Source organism: Ambystoma mexicanum, chromosome 6p (genome assembly GCF_040938575.1).
Source record: "Ambystoma mexicanum isolate Mex_15411 chromosome 6p, UKY_AmexF1_1, whole genome shotgun sequence".
NCBI classification, from domain to species: Eukaryota; Metazoa; Chordata; class Amphibia; order Caudata; family Ambystomatidae; genus Ambystoma; species Ambystoma mexicanum.
Genome location: NC_090935.1, coordinates 1,167,257,179 through 1,167,280,994, shown reverse-complemented (window position 1 = coordinate 1,167,280,994; position 23,816 = coordinate 1,167,257,179). Strand labels below are relative to the sequence as shown.

The 23,816-nt window shown below is 47.7% G+C and overlaps 1 protein-coding gene across 1 annotated transcript in view; it reads left to right on the top strand.

Moving 5' to 3' along the window:
- The window catches only part of CEMIP2 (cell migration inducing hyaluronidase 2), a 473,131-nt gene that overhangs the window by 122,867 nt on the left and 326,448 nt on the right, over positions 1-23,816 (top strand). The window contains exons 3-4 of the mRNA XM_069625802.1: positions 11,980-12,120; positions 23,221-23,782. Of these exons, the coding sequence (XP_069481903.1) occupies positions 11,980-12,120; positions 23,221-23,782 (703 nt within the window). The remainder of the gene's footprint in view (positions 1-11,979; positions 12,121-23,220; positions 23,783-23,816) is intronic.

The following is a 23,816-nucleotide window of genomic DNA, read 5'->3' as shown; positions in this document are numbered from 1 at the left end:
GTTTATCACGTCACCTAATCGGTAGAAGTAGCAGTCTACCAGGTGTGCACGGCCACCTCTGCCAATCTCCCGAAAGCCTGAAAAGAATTGATATTTGCCGTATCTCAAGAAGCAGGGGGGAGCTTGACGTCTTTCCAGGGGGGCTTTTCTCCACATCTGGTTTGCAGGCACAGCCGATGGAACAGAGCTGCACGCTTTTGTTTTTATAACTCTGCGACTACTACAGGGTGTTTTAGAAAGGATCAGAGACATTCTGGTAGTCATGATCCATAACAAACCCAGTGGTGGAAGTGTTGCTCCTCTACTACTTTTTTTGATCATGTTTTACTTTTCCTATACTTTTATGTTAAAAACAGAAAGTTCCGTAATGGTTTCGTTTTAAAATAAGTGTAGGAAGAAGTTTATTTGGGGGGTTTGGATTGTGCGTGGGAGGGGGTGTGCTGATGGGGTTTGTGGGGATTGGGGGCAGGCCACTAGGGAACCTAGTTCCACTACTTTTTTCATACACTTAGACCAGTCAACAAACCTACTGCCTGTAATGTCCAGATCTACTTCCTGCCATGCACTCATAAAATCCAGAGACTTGGGGGCGGGCGTTTGCGCCAGTGCACGTCACCTTCAGAATAATCCCCTCCCCTCCCATCTCCTGTTCCAGAAGACCCGTGGTCATCTGCCCTGTTAAGGTTCCTCCACATTTTCCTATGTGATGCTGCCGTGACGTTTCTTTCAAAGGGCACAAGAAACGTGGCCCTGAGCCTTGAACAGGGCCATTCTGGGCTAGTACGTTGAATCCTCTGTGAAAGAAGGCGCTTTCAATTGGTTTTAGAGAGTGGAATGATTAAACTCCCTCGAACGCACTGTCTGCGCTCCTCGCGCGGAACAGCACATTTGTATTTCTTCCTAGAATAGATGACCAATCTCTAAATGCTTTAGGGTTTCCAGAGTTGAAGAAGGCTTATTTTTAATTGAGATTATGTAAAGACGCCCTGGTGAAGGACTAATGACAGTCCGAAATGCATTGGCAACTCTCTCCAATTACTATATTTGATTAAACTTACCAAATATTTTGAGCATTTTTGTTTTTGGATCCTCCACCTATTTACACAAAGAACTGTGAGAAGTTTATCTCAGACCTCATGCACTGAATTAAATTCATGCAACCAAATGAGTTGTTACAAGGGTGTGCAGCCCACAACGAAGGTTAATTAGCCTAGGTAACTTATTTGTTATGACTAAACTTCCAGTCATCCTTTTTTTACACACTTGAATGTAGTGATCTCCAGAACTTAATAAACACTTTTTGTTTAACTTTTACTATATCGATATTAACATGTGTTTTACTCATTCAAATTCCCAAAAACTAAAGGGAGGAGAGCAGGAGGTGAAAGAAGGAGGAAGGGAATCGACTATCCATCTCATGCCTCGTCTCATTTCTGTATATTCGCAACTTTGAAGTTCATTAAATTCATCCCACATCTCTTTGTAGTCATCCGTTGTATCACCCTTTTGATGGGGAACTTTTTTTCTTTTGCCGAGAGTAAAACCAACCTTCATATGAAGGTTTAGCCGTACTGATCCACAAACGCAATATTAACTTTTTTGCTATTAGAAGTACTTTTGAGAACAGCGTTTAACCTGAAGATCAGTGTCACGTACCCTTGTCATCAATGCCTCGTCCAACATCTTACCACCACAAACTGATTCTTCATGTCACCCAGGTGCAGAAGCAGCCCTGGCCCCTACCTTCAGCTTGGAGCTTGTCTATTGGTAGCGGATGCGCTGGGTCTCTTACAATGGCCGGAGGCTTCGGAACCCTCTTAAGTGCACATGGGCTCTGCTTGGCTAGTGATGGTTACGGGCAGAGGTGATTTCTATTTGCGCCATTGCAGCATGCTTTGTTGTTCCCCATCCACAGCTTCTGATTATAGTGGAAGTGGCACCATAGGGCAGCCTGAGATTGCAAGAGTCCTGCAAACGGTGGCATACATGAACAGCATCTGGAAAAATATCCCTTTGCTTTCAAACAAATCAACAACATATTTTAATTTTTTTTAAACATTTTTTATTTTTTATTTTTAAGAGCTACCCTAGTGCCATGAACACTTTGCTAGCAAACCTTTACCTATTTGTAAGCCTCGGGGTATCCCAGGTGACACTGTGTCCGAGTACCACAGCTGCCACCTGAATCCAATATAACAAACACTTATGCCGCCTGCTGCCTAAACTATACCTGGAACGAGCATTGAAAATGATGCGACTAAATTGCATCCTCAAATCTCACCCTGGGGGAGAGCTCCCCTGATCCTTGATATGCACCTGCGTGAAAAAGCACTATGATTAACAATGACAACAATTTGATATGATCTCCCTGTCTACCATAAGATGTCTGTTTGATAGATTGGGGTGTTTGTGAAGCACGCATGCCACTTCGTTGCCACTACAGACACTTTTCTGACCTTATGGAGATCTGGATTCATTTGGGGTGAAGTAGAGCTAGAGTGAGGAGACTGTGAAATGCAGGGGTCTATTACCCTTCGGAATCCTTCACATGTTACTGCCCTATCAAGGTGGAAAGGCCAAGTCTGCCTTGTCCGGCGCTTGCCTTGCATGGGGTTCTCCTCTGGTCACTCTTCCGCTGCTTCATAATTTCCTTCGGTTCAATTCTCATGCTTTTCTTGGTTGGGCTTGTTAGAATTAAGGATAATATTCTTTATGTAGTGCTTGCATCCACAGTTTTGCCACGTTGCATCACTCTGGCACTGTCATCACCCTTCGTATATCGGCAAGAGTCCTTGTTGATTCTTTTGTGTTGGGTCTTCACAATACAGCAGTATGCCCACAATATTTGGCCCTGAAACAAGCTCCTTTAGTCTGTTCTCTTGAAACATGTGTTTATGTCTAAACCAGGATTTATAGATGGTGTAAAATGTATACGCTTGAAAATCTGGATTCAATTCCCTCCACACATCTGCAATGGCTATTTTTTCTCGCAAGTCAGGGAAGGTGAACGAAAGTAGAAGCTTGAGAGCCCCTGAAAGCTGGTTTCACTGCTTTCGGTACACAGCTAAATTGGGAGTTGGCAATAAATGTGCCCGTCACATGGAGAGGTTATGATTAACAGGGCACGGGGGCAGGCCCCCTGTGGCACCCACCAAAACTTTTGATAGGCCACCTGCTTGAGCCATCAAGCTACAATGTCATTCTGGGGCTCTGCAACCAACATGTATTTCTCAAACAATACCAGTTTGGCATTTCATGTTACAGCTCGTACCCCTGTATTAACAACACAGACGGTTTGTTATTGAGAATATGGACAATTGCTTTAACACTAGCTTCGCAACTAGCCAAGAAAGCAGAATTGAACTGCTCCTACATGGTAAACAACGTTAAGACCCCCCCTCTATGCTGTAGCGTATGGCGAGGATACATATGAAGTCCTTGGTGCTCTACTTTCTGTGGTCCTGAAGGACCTCTAACTCAGAAACCATCTTAGTCTTTACAGCAGCTGTTTGGTTGCCCAAGACTGGTTTGTCCACATTCTTTCTTGGGAGATTCCTTTTTTTTTTTTTTTTTTTTTTTATGGGTTTTTGTTGTACCGCGCCATAGACCGTAGGCATCGGTGCGCACCATAAACGCTTGGACATTTCAGTTAGACGGGACATAACATAGTAGGAAGGATTTGCAGGTTAACTATTCAAAAAGTAGGGTTTTCAAACATCTCATGGATATGGGACGCCTTTTTTCCAGGTGTAGTTCAACCGGGAGATCATTCAATGCCTGGGCTGCCAGTACCAGAAAGGATATGCCATTGCCCCTTTGACATTTATCCGTGGGATGCTGGGCAGTGTTGGAGCATAAGGGTCTCCTTGGTTTATAGTGAGCCAGGTTTTGTTTCAGGTAGCGGGGTGGTTTCCCCATCACCATTTTGGTCATCCATTTTTGAAGCGCACCCTCACAGCCACCAGTAACCAATGGTGTTCTTTCTGGGAGATAGTTATATGTTCACTCCTAGGGGTATTGCACACAATCCTCATGGCATCATTTTGGATTATTTAACATTTTTGTAAACTTTCTTTGGCACCATCGAGCAAAGAATTACAACAATCCAATCTCGGCATTATAATAGCTCGAACCAGCATTTCAGTTCTTGTGGGTGACCAATGGTTTGATCTGTCGCAATACCACAAGATGATAGTGCAGGTTTTTTACAACACTATTTACATGGTCATCGGTACTAAAGGAGCTTCCTTAAAGGCACCTAAGGTCTTTACTTTGTCAAATACAGGAATTTGGCTGCTTTCCACTCCAAACTTAGTCTATTTATGTCCTAAGTTGGCTCTTGCTTGTTTGGATCCGTAGATCAAAAGCTCTGTTTTAGAGCCATTTAAACGCATCAAATTTTTGATAGATCCATATATAGTAGTTCGATTTTAGGAGTCCTTTGAGTGGTTACCGCTCAGTTCCATCACTAGGTGGATAATATCCGCATAGTTTGTGAAATGTAAACCCATCCGTTCCATTTGATCGCACAATGGTTTAATATAAACATTGAATAGAGCAGGGGCTAGGCATGCACCTTGTGGCACACCGTAATGCATCTGGATTGGCTCGGAGGTAGCATTGCCTCAACAGATCCTGAATTTTCTGTCTCTCAATCCACACAATGACATTCTCTGAGCCGTTGCCTAGCACTGCTAGTGTTTGTGAGCAGGCGCTTGTGATCCAGTAAGTCGAAAGTCGCCGATAAGTCTAATAGGATAAGCATCCCTGATTGTTTCACGTGAAAGGACTCTGATTTTTCTAAATGATCCTGCAATTATGAAGCCGCAATTTTGTTGCTGTTCTTAAGTAACAAGGGAGTATTTGTAATTGGCCTTAAATTGGATACTTCCTTTGGGTTCAGTCCTGTTTTTTTTTGTTAGCGGGGTCACCACTATTTCCATAATTGCAGCAAGAACAGATTTGTGAAAAAGGAGGCATTTACAAATGTCCTGTAAAATAGGGCGAAAGATTTTCTGTTCCCCAGAATGACTTTAGATGGCATGAGGTCCCCTGGACAGCAGGTTGGGTGCTTGCATTTTAGCGTCTTTTCCATTTCTGTAATGCATATTGGTTTAAAATCGACGAGGAACTGTGAATTTCCCTTCCACTCATTCTTTGCTAAATCATCCTCTTAAGGAAGCTCTTCTGTCTTTAGGCTATTTTTGATTTTATTACGTGTTAACGTAATCTTGTCTGTTAACGCTTGTTGTATCCTCGAACTGATGTTACAGGGCATTAGTCTTTTCCCACTTCCTGAAAATGTCAAAAAGTGTTCTTGTGTCATTGTCTGCATTTTCAAATTGCTCATTATAAAATCTTTTTTGTCTCATAGATTTAATGTTTGTGTTCCCTTTTTGAGCAATTTCCAAGCTCTTTTATTTTCATTAGTCTTATTTTTCTCCCAAGCTCGTTCAGCCTGTGTATTTGACTTTTTGAGTATAGTCATGCCTTGGTAAACCAGTTATGATGAGCTGGTCGATCTCGTATTATCTTTGCTTTAATGGGGGTGGCTCTATCTAAGAATGATTTTATGTGAGATCCATAGACTTACACCAATTTACCTGTGTCGGGGGACGGGGGTGGTCCTGATCTAATTAAGACTTAATGATCATTTCAAGACAGTTATTCAGGTCCTCCGGTTTTATTTTATTCAGATTTCTGCTAAGTAATTTCTTAGGATGGTTACAGTTTCAACTCTGTTTCCCTGATAGTCGTATACTACATCCTATGCGAGAATGGTCAGACCAAATAACAAGGTGTTTTGATTGTCTTTATGTTGGTGTTCCTAGATGTCACCCAATTCAGGGCGTGACCTTTCACATGTGTGGGTTCGTCATTTTGTATTTATATGCCCATATCATTAAATATCGTTGCAGACTAATGGCTTCCTTGTCCCCCTCTCCCCCTGTTGAGATCCCCCAGCATAATGGTAGCGCAGTTGGGTTTGTTCAGGGGGGACTACTAGTTGCCCGAAGTCTTCATTGAACGATGGCATGTCTGTAGGTGGACGATAGGTTAATACAAGGTTGAATCAACTGTTATCATTAGGATTGAATTTGGTAGGGATGATGTCACATCATCACACGCCATGTTGGATTCATACATGCTAATCTCTTTTTTGCTTAATATATCTATGCCTCCCCAATACTTATTTTATTTTTTTAAGGTTATTTTTACAACAAAAAAAACCTACTAACCGAGGTGGGTTGGGGGGGGGGATGCAGTTCTATTTTGGGGCCATTAGATGTCTGTAGCCATGTTTCCGCCACACACATAATGTCAGTGTTCGCAGTGATGTAATCCCCGCATGTTTAGGAAGTGAGCGTGTGTTCAGCAATGATCATTTAAATATATGGGACTCTGTAGATGCAGTTCCTATCCTCCTACCAGTGAGGTCCTCTGTGTCCTGTCTGTCGTCCTTATTAGTGGAGGGAGTTCTCATGTTTTGGGAATGTTTCCTTTAGATCGTTCAGTACATTGGGTGGTTGACACGTGCACTGTTCCGTGGTTTTGGAGTCTATTGATACATGATGGCATTATTAATTGCCCATCGTTTCCCCGCCTCCATTCCTTAGCAATATTCCTGGCTTTTGGGCTGGTCGTTCTAGGGCACTCGGGACAATCTCAGCAGTAATAATCACGGCATTAGAAGGTGGCAATGTGGGAAGGGGGCTTTTCCCTGTATTAACGTTGCTTCCAAAATTATTCATGGGGTCTGTTATGTGTCCTTCATGCAGCTTGTTAACATAACACTGCACTGTCGCTTCCCGATGGAGTTTCTGCGCTGCTAGTAATAAAACGAAATCGGGATGTAGCCTGATGGTTAGCAGGAGCTTGCTATATGTATCTCGGTAATTTAATTTGTAACGGAGCGTTACCCCAAGCTAGAAGGTGCAGGGAGAGCTGCTGCGGTGTGCACCTGCACTAACGAGGACTAGCACAGACTAGCTTGCAGCTTGTCCCTGGAGCGCCGGCGCTCACGCGCCTGGCAATGGTTAAGTATGGCGCGAGGACTACAAAAGTCAAGGGACTTGTAGTCCGAGCCCTACCATGTACAGACAGGCAATGAAGGTGCTTTTTCAGTTGGAACGGAGCAGTTCAATAGAATGGAACGAAATGTGGCATTTCGACGGCGAAAAGCAAATAAGAAAAGCTTTTAATCAAAATAAATCGCACTAAAAGCAAATCCTATTAAGGTAAGTATTACTTTTGCAAGCCTTGACCATCAGTCATCCGTGCGATCACGTGGAAGAAGAGACGCGTGTCCTCAGAACCTTTTCTGGACTCTTACCACTTGTATCTGCTGGCTTCAAAGGAAGCCCTTGAACTTTCGGAAACGTCTTCGCGGCTGCATCGAGAGGCGTTCTACGCTTTCCAAACCCAATCCATTACTTCATAATCCGGATCGACTTGGGTGATGGGTATCTTGAACTTCTGTTTACGCGTTTCGGGTCATGGAACGAGTAGTGGCTGCTGGCGGCACCTCTTTCGTCTCCTGGCAGATGCAGCTTGACTAAACCGCAGGCTGTATCTCAATTGGCGCTGCTCAGTCCACGCTCAGACTTCTGCATGGGCACCTTTAGAAACGTGAAACATAGCGGGCCAGTCCCTGAACTCTACAGTCTGATGCCTAGAATGGGTTTTGACCACTTTGCCTAGACCCAACCCTCTCCGATCTGGCTTCTATTCCAACTAATAGCGCAAAAGGTTTTGAGTGTGATATCACAGCGATTAAGAAACAAATCAATGGTGATTAAGAAACAAATCAATTGTCGCTGTACATGTGCAGTGTACCGAATACAATGTATTTCGGAGAGAGTTTAGGCAGCAAAATTCAACCACCAAAGCACATAAATGCAATCAAGGTTCTGTGCGATCATTGGCTGGAAGAGCACTTGGATGTGTACATCTGCTCTGTTGGATCCTCCAGGATGGAACGATTCCAAACGCCTGGACGAGTTATCACCAAAACCCACTCTTGCATTAGAGCGCCCATGAGCATTCAGCATTCCTCAGGAAGGAATTCACCACGAGTCCTTCTTGGCCAATAAAGCACTGCACCAAGACGTTTTTTTTTTTAGATGATTACATTTCAATTATGTTGAATCAGCTATGGCGAACAACTCTTGACATTGAAAACTATAATTGTCTGAGGAAGTGGCAAATATCCACAATTGTTCTTTCGGGACAGTGCATGGATGGTCCTCTCTAGCGTGTAGCACACTTTATGTAGTGTTGTGCATTTGCTCTATAGACTCTTGCCGTGGCCTACTGCCTGCAGTGAGGGGTGCCTATTACCCAGCTCCTCTTCCTTATGACACGGTCCAGTCTACAGCAGTGTTTTCCCTGTATCTCCCCAAAACTAGGCTCCAAAGCAAAATCCCCAGGTTTACCACTTGACTGCTAATTGAACCTCGAGCAACCCCTCAAAAAAAAACGCTGTGATGGGAACAGCACTCCAACTCCAGCTTCTCAGACAGGTGCACGTTATTTTCAGGAGTCTGATGTATGGTCCGTGCTGTGGCTCTTGTGCTGTCCATTGTGGAGTATTGCCAATTCCTCCCGACTGATCCCATCCATCACAAAATTCGCCTCAGTCGCATACGATTGCAAAAAAGCTGACCCCAGGCGACCACCCTCATGATCAATCTGGACAATCCTAGCCCCCCCCCCCCCCCCCTGTTGATTGTCTTTTTTGGAGCTTGAGTCAGTATGGCCTATAAAGGGGTCTACCCAAACTACCTGAAACTGTGGGCGGACAAACTCGGAAATCCAGGTCTTTAGGGCGTTAGAAAAAGCAAAACCAGTCTTCTAGGCAACTGCGCCAAGAATGTGGATGCCATTCCCATCAAAGAGACACACTTAGCCCTACTGGCTATAAAGCTTTGGAAACATCCTAACATTCTATATTTATAGTCTGTGCTATTAGGTGGGACTTAAGAACAGACGGGAGAGAGCTGGGATTTAAGACAGGACACACAGCTTGTGGGTGTTATTTATGTTCTCACGGACTGCCCATTGCCATGTCAATCCATGTGGCCATTCCTACCCACAAACTGCCCAAAATACATACTCTGGGGAGCTCTCTGAGCTAGTTCCATCATGCAGTTACACCAAAGGTTCTGTTGTGCAGGGCCTGCCAGTGTGATTTTAAGTCTTCTGAGAGTTAATGCCTTAATTGCCACTGTAAATGAGCTCCTGGCGTGGTAAAAATTACTTCACGCAGGGTGCCTTCATCCACTTGATTTATAAGTAGTATGTGCGTCCTCGCACAATATCCTTGCACTGAAGTCCTATTGAAAACCATCATTGGCAAAGTCAATCGTTTTGGCTCATGTATAGGTATTAGGCTTTTTCCTGGACTTCTCTCTTATGTACAGGTACTGCCACCATTTTCGAGCTTTTGCCATTGTCTGGCCAGGTAGTGCCTGGGAAACGCCTATCCCATGCCTGCACAAAATCCAAGACTTTCCCATGTTTGTTTGATATAGGGGGGAAGGATTAATTGAGCCTCAATAGCACCCCTTAGATGTACATGTCCACGGTCTACTGGACAATTGCTTGCCATAGCTGCAAGCCGTGGCACCCCATCCACTAGCCTCCCTTGATTGCATGCTCATAGATGGACTAACAGGTCTACGGCCCACTGACTTTATATTCGCGTTAACCCTGCCTTTGACCCCTTATTTGTGAACGTGGCTGTGTTTTCCAATCCACAAATGTTTAAAGCCTAACTCACTCCATCTGCGCCTGTAGTCTATACAAGGAGGCAACATGCCCTTATTTGCTCAAAATAAGCGGCCTGCTAAATGTCTGCCGTTCCCGGTCTCTCTTCTTGATCCCAATTGTCATGCACCTACTGTCCGCCACCCTCTGTATTCCGCAACCACATGTGCAGAACATTACCGGCCATATGCCATTGGTAGTACCTGCCAGTCTGCCTCAGATCCAACTCCTAACTGCAACACGGCGCAATCATCGTGGGAAACACTTGGAACATAATCCCTAGGACGTCTTCGTCTGCATGGGATCTGCGTAATTACTGCATGGTGGGAAATTGCGAATCTGAAAATATTGAATCGCTAAATCCTGTTGCAGAGTGATCACGTAGATCACGGTCGCCCACATCCCGCACACCCTACCGCTGGTACCCTACAATCTTTTTGTCGGCACACAGAAGTGTGCTGCCGACTCTCCTCTATCCCTACAGCGTTAGTTCCCTCCCACCAATGTGGGTCGGAGCTGGCGCCGCAGGGTCCCTTTTTTTTTCTCCTTTTTCATTTCCTGTTTCTTGTCCCCTGCTTCCAATGGCATGGAAGCGGGTGACGCCTCTCCAACCCCTGAAGCACATAATGGCAAACATAGGGAGCAGGGGACAGCCCCCCAAATCCCGCTCCCTAAATTCGGCACTATTGGATTCGTTTTTTTTTTTTTTTTTTTTTGTGGAACCCCAGTCCGCAGTAAAAGCGCATTCAGGTTATTTTTTTGTGTTTTTGAGGCGTACCGGTCTCCTGTTTTCACGAAGTAAATATACTTTGTTCTAAGTTATTCTGTGTATATTACTTCGAATTTTGGTAGTTATTTGTGGGTTAAGGGATTAAAGGGGGGGGGGTTGGGATGGAGGGACCCCCCAAAAAAATTGAAGTAAAATTCAAACTAATGTACACGAAGTAAATTACAACGAAGTCATTTTTTGTGGTGAAATGACTAAGAAGTCCCTAAAATAATCCTCAGGAACAAAAAACTGCAGGACTCCTCGATGTGTAGCTATCGTTGTAAAGCCAGAGTTCTACAAGGAATCGACGACCCTTTCCCAAATCTCGGTACAATGTCCCTTCCCCACCAATATTTCACTCCCTCTTAATATTAAGTCCACCACTTCAGGAGGGGAACCCTACAGATCCGTTCAAAATAGACCCGCCCCATGTTACTCCGCCAACTAAAATTCATGAAACCGCCCCTGTCAAAAGATCTGCAACAGAAAACCTGAATGTTGGAGCATTGCCCCCTTACCCCTCCCAAACTCACCCCCTTTGTGAACTCCCCACTTAACCCATACAGTGCCAACACCCAGCATACCTCCTAACCTATTGCCTCTCCAAGGCAGCCTGCTTAGTGGGTGATCTCTATGAAGTCAATGGGAATTTTTCTGGGGTAGTCCTTTTAAGTCTTTGGAAGGTGGGGTGTTGTGAGGGTGACTATGTGGCCAAGGTGGGTGAGGTAAGAGGAATGGCAGGAGGATGGTGTTGGTGTTGGACAACAGTGGCACAAAAATGAAAGGAACCTGCTTGGAAGTGAACTTTGCCACCAGTGCAGACGTTCCACCACTTGGCAAGCCTTCAGTTGAAGGGTGGTTTTGGGATGTAATTAATGTGTGATCTCCTTGCACCCGCCTACATTGGTGTATTTTTTTTTTTTTTTGCTTCAGAGACTTTTTTGGGTATATTTGTACAGGCAAATGAGACCAATAAATAACCAAAGAGACCACACGGCCCGTTCCTGATTTAGCAATAGATGACACCGGGCCTGCCAGTTTCACTTCCCTTGATTTCACATTGCATTTTTAACGTTAAAAACTGCAATCTTAATTTGTAATTTCTACATAATAATCTTAGTTGGATATAACCTGCAAATAGAACTTTGAAAAGCGTATTATGGTATTGTTTGAAAATGTATCCACACGCGAGCGTGCTTTAATAAGAAACCATCCTTCTTTCTCCTAATTCCTGATTGGTGGTGCACAGCATGTTGTCATAACAAGGGAAGAAGGTAAACCCGAGTAGAGGGGAAGAATGGAAGCCTGTTGTACTTTCCCGCACTCGTCTTAAACGCACGAAGATGCAGAGGGCGATTGGTTGCGCATGCGCGCCGCTTATTGAACTGCGCCATGCTCCTGTGTTTAATATCTGTATTTTTTTTTATTTTTTTTTTTTACAGAAAACTGCCCGGATCAGAATTATTTCCTCAGTAACTGGAACCCAGGACACGATGCTGAGAAGAGAGTGATCATCCAGGGCGGGCAGAAGTTTCGTTTGAAGTCTGATGCCACGGTGCACTCCATAATTATAGAGGATGGAGGTAAGTGTCTGCCCTGCCGCCTTAGTTGCGCAATCGAACCTCTTCCTGGTTGGACACATGCTTTTTGTGGAGGCGTTTCTCCGCCCATTTGCGACCCATGTTGTTCCTTTCTAAGGCCTGCCAGGATCGCTTTGCTCATGTGTTCAGTCATGTACTTTTTTGAGGTTTTACATACTTGATGTTACCATTGTTAGCAGTTACTCGGACTGCATGTCCGTGAGCCCCCCAGTCGCATACACACACTGACACGGAGACCTGATGTTGCTCATGTGGGCTCCCCGTTGACTCTGCAGCCGCCGGGAATGCCCCGTTTATTTATACAGCGCACGCGACGGAGTGAACGTCACCCCGTCGCGTTCGTGCCCTTAAAGGGCCAGCGCCACACTCCTCCTTTTCCATAACAACAAACGTTGAAAAAGGATGGTCTAAACTACCACACATTAAACAGCACACATAAGAGCACCCACACGTCCCACATTTATTGGCAGCCACCCTGGATCCCCCGATGGCACTTTGCCCAATGGCCTGTACGGACCTACTGGCCAGCCTTCCCATCTCAGTCTGTCACATAGTCTGTAAGGCGGGCAGGTTTCCCATGCCTGGTTCTCAGGGGGTACCTCCTTCCAGCCTCTCTGGTCGGTGTTCCTTCGCTTGGCCCCCCCACGGGCCGGAGAGTCCACTGTGGGGGTTTGACCCCCTCCTTCGTCCGGTGCTTCTTCGAGGTGAATGTCCTCCATGACCTCTGCCCCTGGCTCCCCCAGTCTCTTAAAGAAACTGGCATTCCTAGTCACTGATGTTCCATCGGATGCGGTCACCATGGACCCCTTGACCACCACCACGTCCAAAGGGGCTGGTTCATACGTGAGAGACAATTTGCCCTGTGGGTGACGATTCCGCACCAGCACTTCGTCTCCAGAGGCAATCCTTGGGGGTCTCAGACCTCTTCGGTTGTTTTCCATTTCAGTCCTTGCCCTTCTCTCCTCTTCCACCTGGTCATTGTCAATGACAGCCGGCTCTCGCCCCCCACCTCAGGTATGTCTCTTGGGCAACGCTGGAATAGTGCCTCTGCTGGTGCCACACCCGTAGAGGAGTGGGGTGTCGTCCGGTATCCTCGCAGGAACACATACAGCGCCCTTTGTAGGCACTCGCCTTTCCCTTGAGCGATCCTAAACACTTTGTTTAGTGTGCGCATCATGCGCTCTGCCTCCCCGTTGGCCCGAGGCCAGAGTGGAGTGACCTTTCTATGATGGATGCCGTAGTCCTTCATGAGGTCTGCGAAGCTCTCTCCTTGGAAGGGTGCCCCATTGTCGGAGCACAAGATCGTGGGTAGACCGTGGGTGGCAAAAATCTTCTCCAGTGCTATCACCACCTTGTCGAATGCTGCTGACTTCACAAAGTCGACTTCGGAGTACAGAGACCACTCGTCCACCACTACGAGGAAGTGAGTGCCCCTGGTAGTGGACCCACAGTCAGCATGAACGACTTCCCATGGCCTGGTCCCTCTGGGCATCGTTACGATGGATGGTTCGTGCTGGGCCGGTGAAGCAGCTTGGCATCACACACAAGACGACACAAACTCCTCCACCCTCCTTTCCAGCTCCGGGAACCACACCTTTTGGCGGAGACAAGCCTTTGTTTTGGGGGCGCCTTGATGACCCTGGGGCGCCAGGGTGATGATTTGCTGAACCTTGGCCTGGGGGACCACAATCCTGTCTCCTCTCAGCAGGAGCCCAGACTCCAAGAATGTCAATTCTTCGCACAACCTCCAGAGTTGTTCCAGCGCTGTTTTGGCCTCATTAGTTCTTTGGCCCAAGGCTTCCAACACAGTCTTCCAGGAACCGTGCCCCATGGCGGTCTTCAATATTTCACAACACTCATCATTTTTAGACGCCTGCTCCAACTCTGCCACCTGCATCGAGTTCGGCGTCACCGTTTCAATGACGAGCCGAACATGTTCATCTGCTTCCTCCGCCGACGTGGACGCCTGGGAGCCCCCTCTCGGATGTCCGGAGAGGTAGTCGGCAGCGTTGTTACTTCCCGGACGATAGATCAGCGAAACTCCATACTCAAGAAGCGCGAGCATCCAACACTCTAACCTCACTGGTGGCTTTGATGAGGACCCTATCCATGATGGGCAGTAAAGGCTTGTGGTCTGTAACCAGTCACTGGGCACCCCAAGATGTACAAGCGAAAATGTCTGCAGCCCCACAGCACCGCCAGGGCCTCTCGCTCGATTTGTGAATACCGTTGCTCGGTATCGGAGAGTGCCTTACTGGCGTATGCTATCGGGCGGATTTCCTGATCATTCCTGACTTGGGTGAGGACCGCCCCCAGCCCGTAGGGGCTGGCATCCACGACGATCTCTGTTTATAGGCTTGGATCAAAAAACGCCATGGTGTCCTCGGCAGCTAGAGCGCTTTTGATGTCATTGAAGGCCGCCTGCTCAAGCGGCCCACACTGCCAGACGGTGTCCTTTTTCGTTAGAGCCCTCAATGGCTCCGAGCGGGATGCCAAGTTCCGGATGAAATGGCCACAATACGTGACCATGCCCAGAAAACTCCTCACATCAGCTACATTCTCCGGTGGTCTGGCCTCCTTTATGTCCCTCACCTTGCAGGGGTCAGGGCACACCCCATCCGCCTTGAAAACAAATCCGAAAAACTCAATGGTCTTTTTGAGAAACTCACATTTGTCTCTATGCAGCGTGAGTCCCAGTGAGCGAAGGTGTCCAAATGTCTTGGCGAGGCGCGCCAGATGTTCCACCTCCAGACTTGGCGTACACAAGGATGTCGTCACTAATGTTAAGGACTCCATCCGGGTCTGCCAACACCCCTCGGATGATGTTCTGGAACACCTCTGCAGCCGATGAGACCCCAAAACTCAGCCTTTTATATCTGTACAACCCCCGTTGAGTGGTGAATGTTGTTATATAGCGGGACTCGGCGCGGAGGACCACCTGATGATACCCTGCTCTTAGATCGAGCTTGGAGAAAAACCTTGCCCCTTGCAGTTCCGTTATGATGTCATCAATGGTGGGGGTCAGGTGCCGCTCCCTCTTTATGGCCTTGTTGGGGAGGCACATGTCCACGCATATTCTCACTGCATCTGGTTGTTTGGGCTTACGGGCGATCACAATGGGGGACACTCACGGGGTGGGGCCCTCCACCTTTTAAATGATGCCCAAACCGACAAGGTTGTCCAACTCCTGGTCCACCAGCTCTCTAAGGTGGAATGGCACCCGCTGATGCTCGAGTGCCACTGGCTGGATCGACTCATCTATGTGTAGCCTTACCGGTTCACCCACCATCTGTCCAATTCCTTCAAACAGGGAAGCGTGCTTGCCCAGCAATACCTGTATGTCGTCCAGGTATACTGAGTATGCAAATGTCATGATTCCAAGGGCCTCGGCCGCCGCACAGCAATGTGTTGTTGCTTACCGGTGTGACGTAAAACCTGGCTCGGAGCGATGTGTGGCCGTACTGGACTTCCGCCACAAACACGCCATCCAGGGGGATTGGCTGATCACCCCCAAAAGTGAAGATACGTGCCTTCGGCGTCGCCAGAGCCAGAGGGGCCTGCATCGAGTCATAGTGTTGTCTGGCCATCAAATTCACGGAAGCCCCGGTGTCTACTAACATTGGTATTGAGTCCCCGTTGACCAGCAAGTTGCACCTGGGCTGCCTCTTGGAGTGGTTTTTCAGAACACCAATGCTGGACACGTTTTCTTCATCCTCCTCCTCCTTGTCACCCTCCTGAGGGGCACCGTCCTCACCCTGGTCCACCTGGGCGGCATTCAACGACCTCTGGGGGCGGAAGAAACCAGCCCAGACAGGCCCTCTGGGAACCACCTTCAGAGCTGTAGTCCTACACATCCTGGCAAAATGGTCCGCACCCCCACACCGGCCACACTTCACACCCATGGCCGGGCACTCTGCTGGGTGCGGAAGATCGTATCCGCATTTCATACAGGAGTTATTCCCTGCTGGCACTCTAGGTCTTTGGCCACTTGCAGGGCGTCTAAGCCCACGGGCCCTGCCGACCGTGCAGATGTCATCCGGCTTGCTGGGGCGCACTCCGGCCTCCATTCTGGTTGCTCGCAGTTCGGACACCTCATGGCATCTGCCAAGTTCCAGGATGCGGGGAAGGGTGATGCCAGGTTCTCGCAGGATTTGGCACGCAGTTTGCCAGACACACACCCTTGTATGAGCTGGTTGCGAATCATGGTGTCTGGGTCATTCCACGCGCACGGCACCACCAGTCTGCGCAACCTCCCATAGAAGACATCAAGGGTCTCATCATCCTTTTGACGCACCGCCCACATGAGGAAACGTTCATAATCTGCATTTGCCATGGGCAGAAAATGGTTGTGGAGCGCATCCTTCGCCGCCGCAAACGATCCATCCGCAGGTTGCAGGGACAAAAATATCTCATGTACCGCAGGGCCTGCAGAGTACAGGAGGGTGGCCAACTTACTGTCATCACTAGTCTCCATAGTGGCCCTGAAGTACATCTCGAGTCTGTCCATCCACATCTTCCACCTCGGTCCCAGACTTGATGGCGTGCCTGAGACATTAAACTCAGGCATTGGTTGTAGGGCCCCAGGTGGCTTCAGCAAAGGTCTTGGCGGCAGGATGGGTGGTGGCTGTGGTGCAGGAGCAGCCGGTTGTTGAGGGGCAGCCGCCGCCACCTCATGGTGGTAAGCGCACAGGCACCCCAGGGATGTCCAAAAAATGGGGCCGCAACTCACCACGACACACACCAGTGTTCCTCAGATGCAGTCAGACAATGGCAGTTCCACGATGGGTAAATCCGGTGACCAGGCAGATGTGGAGGATCCAAAAATTTAGCAGGGTGGGCCCCCAGGTGCACAACCAGCAGGCCTTCCTTGGCGCTTCACCCAAGTACTCGGTGAAAAAACAGTGAAAATGTCAACTCGCTATGAAAATGACATGCGCTGCTTCTAGTGGACATCTGCCACTGGATCGTCCAAAAATTAGGCTTGGATGGTTCACTGGCGCTTCATTTCGAAGCTGTGACCTCCCAGGGCCTATTCAACAAAATGGCCGCTGACCGCGTGTCTCATACCCCTCTCCGCGGCATGATTTTGCAAAATGCACTCACTTCGGATCATCCGCGCATCATGCAAATATCACTGCCTGTCCCGGGGATGGGTCTGATCGTTCGTCGCCACTGCATGTCAGTGAGCCCCCCCTAGTCGCATACACACACTGACACGGAGACGTGATGTTGCTCGTGTGGGCTGCCCGGTGATTCTGCAGCCGCCGGGCACGCCCCGTTTATTTATACAGCTCATGTGACGGAGTGAACGTCGCCCCATCGCATGCGTGCCCTTAAAGGGCCAGCGCCACAACCATGATGTCCATATAGTTAATGCACCTGTCCACTTTAGCATAATAAGTGACTTCAGCAAGGGTGACCAGATTTTAAAATGTAAGAAACCGGGACAGGGCAAGTAACGTAAAAGAAGAAGTAACTTTTGAAAGTGACTGTCGAGGCACTACACTGCAGTAGTGTTTGGAGGAGAAGGGGGGGGTTAAGCGTTACTGTTCAGATAAACACATTATAAGCATTTCTTCTGTGCGAGATTGTGCGTTCCTCCTGCCAGCTATGAAGACCTACTACCAAAAAACCGGGACCACTGCAGTTTCCAATGGGAACATAATCTTAAGAAAGCGGGACAGAGCCCCCAATACTGGGACAGTCCCGGCAAAACTGGGAGGTCTGGTCACTCTAACTTCAGCCCCACTTTAGTGTAACTTGGTATGCTGTGTGGCTGTGCATGGGGCATTGCTTTTTGTCAATGGAAGTTATTTGTCCTCTTCTTTGGTGTTTCTACCTGGTCGGATGAGCGCCATGTGCGCAGTTCTTAGTGCAGGAGCGTCCTTAGCAGCGACATTTCTTTTTTATTTTTTTTTATTTTTTTTACTCCCCGCTTCCCGTTATTACATGCGCCCAGCTCCCGTGCTGGAAAACGTGGGGCAAGCACAAGAGCGGGTGCATTTAATTTCAATAGGGTGCCTGCCAGGCCTTCTCTCACCACGCAAGCTCCAGGGAGCCTTAGAAACCGAGCTGGTATGGCGGGGTGCTAATGGCCTCCTGGCGGCCCTGGCCTAATGCCGGCCGTGTCTTAGTGCATAGGTTACATGCAGGGCTGGCTGTAGATGTGCCGCGGGTCATGGGCACCCATTTCAAAATGTTTGGGTGACCCGTTGGCCAGACTGGGGGAAAAACTCTTGGGCGCCTGTGGGGTGCATACTTAATAATGGTGACAAAGAAATACGGCCAGGAGGTTAGTAGCTGCAGATTGTCATGGGACGGGCGGGCAGCTGAAACACTAAATGTGCACTGAAAAACAGATTAGACTTTCTCGGCAAGAGCCTTATGCAGATGAAAGGACAGTAAAAGGAAACGCAGTGATGAGAGTTTTTGGATACTCGGGAGGTGACAGCATGCAAGACTCTGGCAAATGGAGCCTCCAACATGCACACCGCAAAGCGCACCTTTAAAGTCCCGAATGGAAGGCGTATGCTGCAGTTTTACAGGACTGCCTGCCAGCATGGGGGCAGCTGTTGGTGTTTGGGTGGAGGGGCCTGATTCTCGGGGCCCCTTTCGAATGAACAGGTTGAAAGGCCCTTAGGCCATCTCTGGTTACATGCATTCCATGAGTGGGCTTGCCGTTGATGTAGCTGTTTGTGGGGGGCAACGCACATTGGTGTCGGTGTGGGTGCGGCTTCCTTTTGCCATGTATCAGTTGGATCTTTAGCACTTTGTGCGTTTGTAGATTTTGTCATCCGGTTCCTGGGTTTCATTAAAGAGCTCATCTGGATGCAGTTTACTTCAAGATTCATGACTCCCACCCACCCCCCCCACCACCACTTATGCAAAACAGATGGTTTATTCGTCACATAGTGATCCAGCTGTTTTGCCAGCCCTGGGTAATGTACCTTTTCAATAGTGTTCGCCCCCCAGCATGCTAAGAGCATTATGAGATTACGAGGGACTATCGCAGCTAGATGTGGGACTTTGTAAGGACTGCATGCATGTGGCACCTCCCACTGTTGCTGTTAAGCTCGACTGCTTTGCATGGCACACATCTAGTACTAACAGCAGCATCTAGTGCCCTTGGCTAACAAGCTGCCCCACTATGCACCTTACCATTTCTGTGTACTGTTTAGAACTAATGGGTAACAGCCACATACCAGTTATCACAGCGCTTAGAAACCGATCTTGGTGAAGTGCTATATAAATCCCAAGTTACTACAGATGTGTACCTGAAGAGGCCCAGGGTGAAAGATTAGTGTACTGTCCCTCCCCCTCTGTGGGGTGGGGACAAGGAGGGGGGGGACCCAGGGCACTCTAATAGAACTTTAAACATTTCAAAGGATATCGTAAAAGTCGAGCTTTGTGTAAATGTGTTTAATGTTTTAATATGCTGACTGCGTGAAGTGCTGAACCACATCCTAAGTGAATGCGTTGGTAGAGGCCGTATCTTCTTCACCTTGAAGGTGTAGCCGCTAAGGGTTCTTTGTAGTGTGCAGGCGTCCAGTCCGTCTGGACCTCCTGACCTGATGGGCCAGCACCGTACCCACTGCCCTACACTAGATTGAAGACCCTCCAGCTCAATTATTGCAGTTGTGCTTAGAGCACTTAAGGCCGTTCAATGACCCAAAAGTATAGACCACCTGCGTCCACCACCCCATGCCTTGTGTATGAGACACCCCACATGCTGGTTATCCATTAGTCTGCCCTGTTGGCATTGCTACAGTTCCATCGGCTCGCCAGATATTTTGGTCTTCATCTCTCTGAGCCGCGGCCAACATAGTCACTGGTGAGGGAATGACTCCTAATCCAACACCTATGGAGAGCCGCAGGTTACAGACGCCTTAACTATGGGAATGTCAAAACAAAGGGGAAGGAAACCTTGAAACACTGGCAGGCAACTAAAATTCCCTGACACAAGGAAACGCCACCCAGGCATATCTGAGCCAAAATGCAATGGTCCTTATCTGAGAAAATTGGGAGCGCTCCTGAATCCATCCAGTCCTGCCCTTCAAAGTGATGGAGTTCACCACCCTGTTTCAATGCCTTGCTTGGGTTCAGAGAAGGCTTGCTTAAATGCTTTAAAAAAAAAAAAGTCATCTCCCCGAATATTGAACACAGCTTCTGTTTGTTCTTTAAGAGGGATCCACTGCACCTGTACACAGTAACAGGGTTCGACATTGAGGGGCGCTGGGAGCTAATTAGCTCCTGCTTGTAGCTTAGAGGAGTCTTGTTAGCTTGACCCTAACAGCTACTTTTGCCCCCCCCCCCCAACCAATGATGCCGAGCGAACACACCTCAGTGAATTTAAATCTGTGCTCTTGGGTCCATCTATAAATAAACATTAGGACACATTTTAACATTTAAAGCGTTAGGGGTCATAGTGGACAAAATGATATTTGCTTCATATGTGTAAGTCATATTTGCGGAACGCTATGCAGTATTGCCTGGTTTCCCAGTGGTAGCCCCTGCTCACTGCTTAATGCTGGATATTCAGCAGCTGTTTTTAGCTGCTGGTTATCCAATCCTAATTTCGATCCCTGCAGTAACCTAGATCCCTTCAAGATTTTCAAACAAAACCTACAAAGAACAAAGCCCCATTGAGGGCACCATCAATGGGGCAGTCTCTGATACCCCCAGGGCAATTATTCGGGTGCTCTAGGGTCGCAGATGCCACTGGTAAATGTGGGTCCCCTAGATAGGGGCGGCGGGCACTGCAGGATGGAGGCGGCGAGGCTGTTTTATTGGCTGCTCAGCGAGGACTTCACACTCTTCCATAATTGGTGCATGCCGTGTGGCAGAGGGAAGCTTTTCAGGCACCCAGGATGCGTGTGTGGCGGTATGTGATGACTGCCGCGTCTATGGTTTGCTTGGAACGGTTGTGGCAATCACATGGGATCCAGACATACTTGGGCAAAATGTGAATACTGGCTTCCCAGGCCAACTCATGCCATAACTCTGCATACACACCTACTCAACACTAACTAACTGTGGGACACATCGAGAAGATATTGTCCATACATGATCAACATTTTTTTCCCTCCACTTCATAGGTAGAAGTTGGATGTTTGGCTCATCGTGCCTCTTCTTACAGGATGATGCTTGGTTGCCAGGGGCTGCTTTTAGCTTTGGTTAATCAAATCTTAATTTCCATCCCTTGTACATACAATCTTGAGGAAGCTATGGCTCTGGTTACGCGTCGTTCAAATGGGCAATGATTGTTGCACTGTGGTGAAACTCCTTCTCTGCCTGCCCCCACATAAAGATTCTGGAAAATCTGCAGATGCTGCCCCCTGGTGGCAGGCGGAAGAACACCACACCAGAAACCCTTCTGGGAATCTTAGTGTCTTGCAGCAGCCATGTATGAAAAATATTAAGGCTTGTGCCCAGTTCGTAGAGTAGGCCACTGATCTGGTAATTGGACCTGGTAAACGACGTCACAAAACTAAACTAACAGAAGCCTGGGGTCAAGTGGTTCCTTCGGCTCGGCTCATTTTGGGTCCTGACTCCTGGGTGAGTTAGAGAGGGCACACCTCATCCCTTGTTACACATGCTAAACACCTGCTATGCCAGTAAGTAGCCACACCGCTGCGCCTTGTTCTGTATTGGTTTCTGTGCATAATTGCTGATGTGTTGGCATTGGTTTCTCTGGACGCAGTTTTCTTTCTCCTTCACCCTCACTTGCTCCCCCCTCCCCGGTGCCAGCTTGCTATTATTTGGGAGTCTTCAACCCGAGCCCTCCCATGCAGCAGTGGCTGATACCAACATACATTCCCGATAACCTGACATGCCAGAAGTGTGACTCGAGTTCCTTATTCTGCATATTGATACTGCAAAGCAGGACTCAATTTAGCGACCCTTGACCCTCTGGTCTAACCATCCTAACCTGTACAGGACGGAGTCTGTTTCTAGGGCCTTGGCATGCATGCATCGAGTGGTGATTGTTTTGGCCTGGGGAAAATGCCATCTAATTAAGTAGAGGGGAAGGACGTGGTTTTAGTTTTGGTTATGAAGTGGGACTGTAAACACAATCTAGACTCAAGAACAGTTCTCTCGAGAACTGAAGATAAGAAGGGATGGGGTGTGAAGAGAGGCTCATAGCCTGTGTGTGATGTTTGGCTTTTTTCCCACCTATTAGCTGCCCGTGGCTATGCTAGTCCCTGTAGCCAATGCCACCAACATCCCTACAACTCTCTGACCAAAACACATCACCCCGGGATCTCTGAGGTTGCTCTGCCCTTACTTTGCAGCCTTCTGAAATTCTTACTTGCAGTAAAATACCGGCTCCTGGTGTAAGAAAAATGTCTCAACCAAGTATGCCTTCAGACACTTGATTTAGAAGCCGTATGTGTGTCCTCGTATATGGGCTTTGTGCTAAATTACTGTTAAAAACCGGCATTGACAAAGCCAACCTTTTAGGATCTTGTATAGAGTTGATGTAGGCCTTTGCAAGGCACTGCCATGATATACCTCAGTACTAGCACTATGTACCTGCTGTTGCCATCCCCTGGTCAGGTAATACCATTATGGTAGTGCCTGGAAAATGTCACACCCGAGCCTACACTAACGCTAAAATGGTTGACTGTGCCAATCCATGTTAAAGTTGTGGATATAGAAACAATCCATACATTTCGACTTTTATACAACCTTTTTTTAAAATGTTTGCATTCAATGGACATTTCTTCAGCAATGTAACATTTAAATCATTCAAAGGCAAAACGATGCAGTATTGTGCAGGACCAACGATTGCTCTGTGCAAAGAAGTTCAGGGCTCGAGATTCACTTTCTGAAACTGACACTTTTGAAACTTCTCACCAATAATTCTACGTCTTTGTCATTTTGTAAAATTCAGCACAAAATCCTGTGGCTAAATTTCCAGGCATTGGCATCCACAAAGTCTTGGCCAGTTTCCCGACTCCCCCAGTCTCTGCTCCCCAACCACATGCTAACATGTTGTGTGCAGATTGTTTTGGTGTTGTCAAAATGTGCAAATGCTTGAGCTGATGTGTTTTAAGCAATCTCTGCTTCTCCCTCCTGCAGGGCTCCTTGTGTTTGCGGACGATGAAGGTGGATCCATTAACATAACCTTGAGGACTCGCTTTATATTGATAAAGGACGGTGGAGCGCTTCACATTGGAGCTGAAAAGTGCCCTTATAAATCTAGAGCCACTATCTCCTTGTATGGCCGATCAGATGAAGGCGAGGGCACGCCACTGTTGGGCAAGAAGTACATTGGTGTGACCTCCGGTGGGACATTGGAACTGCACGGAGCCCCTAAACTCTCATGGACCCTTCTGACCAAGACGCTGCACCCATCGGGCTTAGCCACTGGTTCCTATGCCTTTGAAAAGAATTTCTCCAGAGGACTAAATGTGCGGCTTTTCGACCAGGATACCGCCCAGCTACTGGCGAACGAAAGGTTTGACACGCACGAATATCTCAATGAGAGCAAGAGACTGCAGGATTTCCTCCGCGCACAAGATGTCGGTCGGATTGTTGCTGTTGCTGTGGGCGATTCGGCGGTTAAGAATTTACTTGACGAGACCAGACAAGTCATCCAGAATCTTTTGGGGAGCAAGATTGTGAAAGAATTGAAGTACAGGTAAAAAAAAAACATTTAAATGTACTTAAAATCT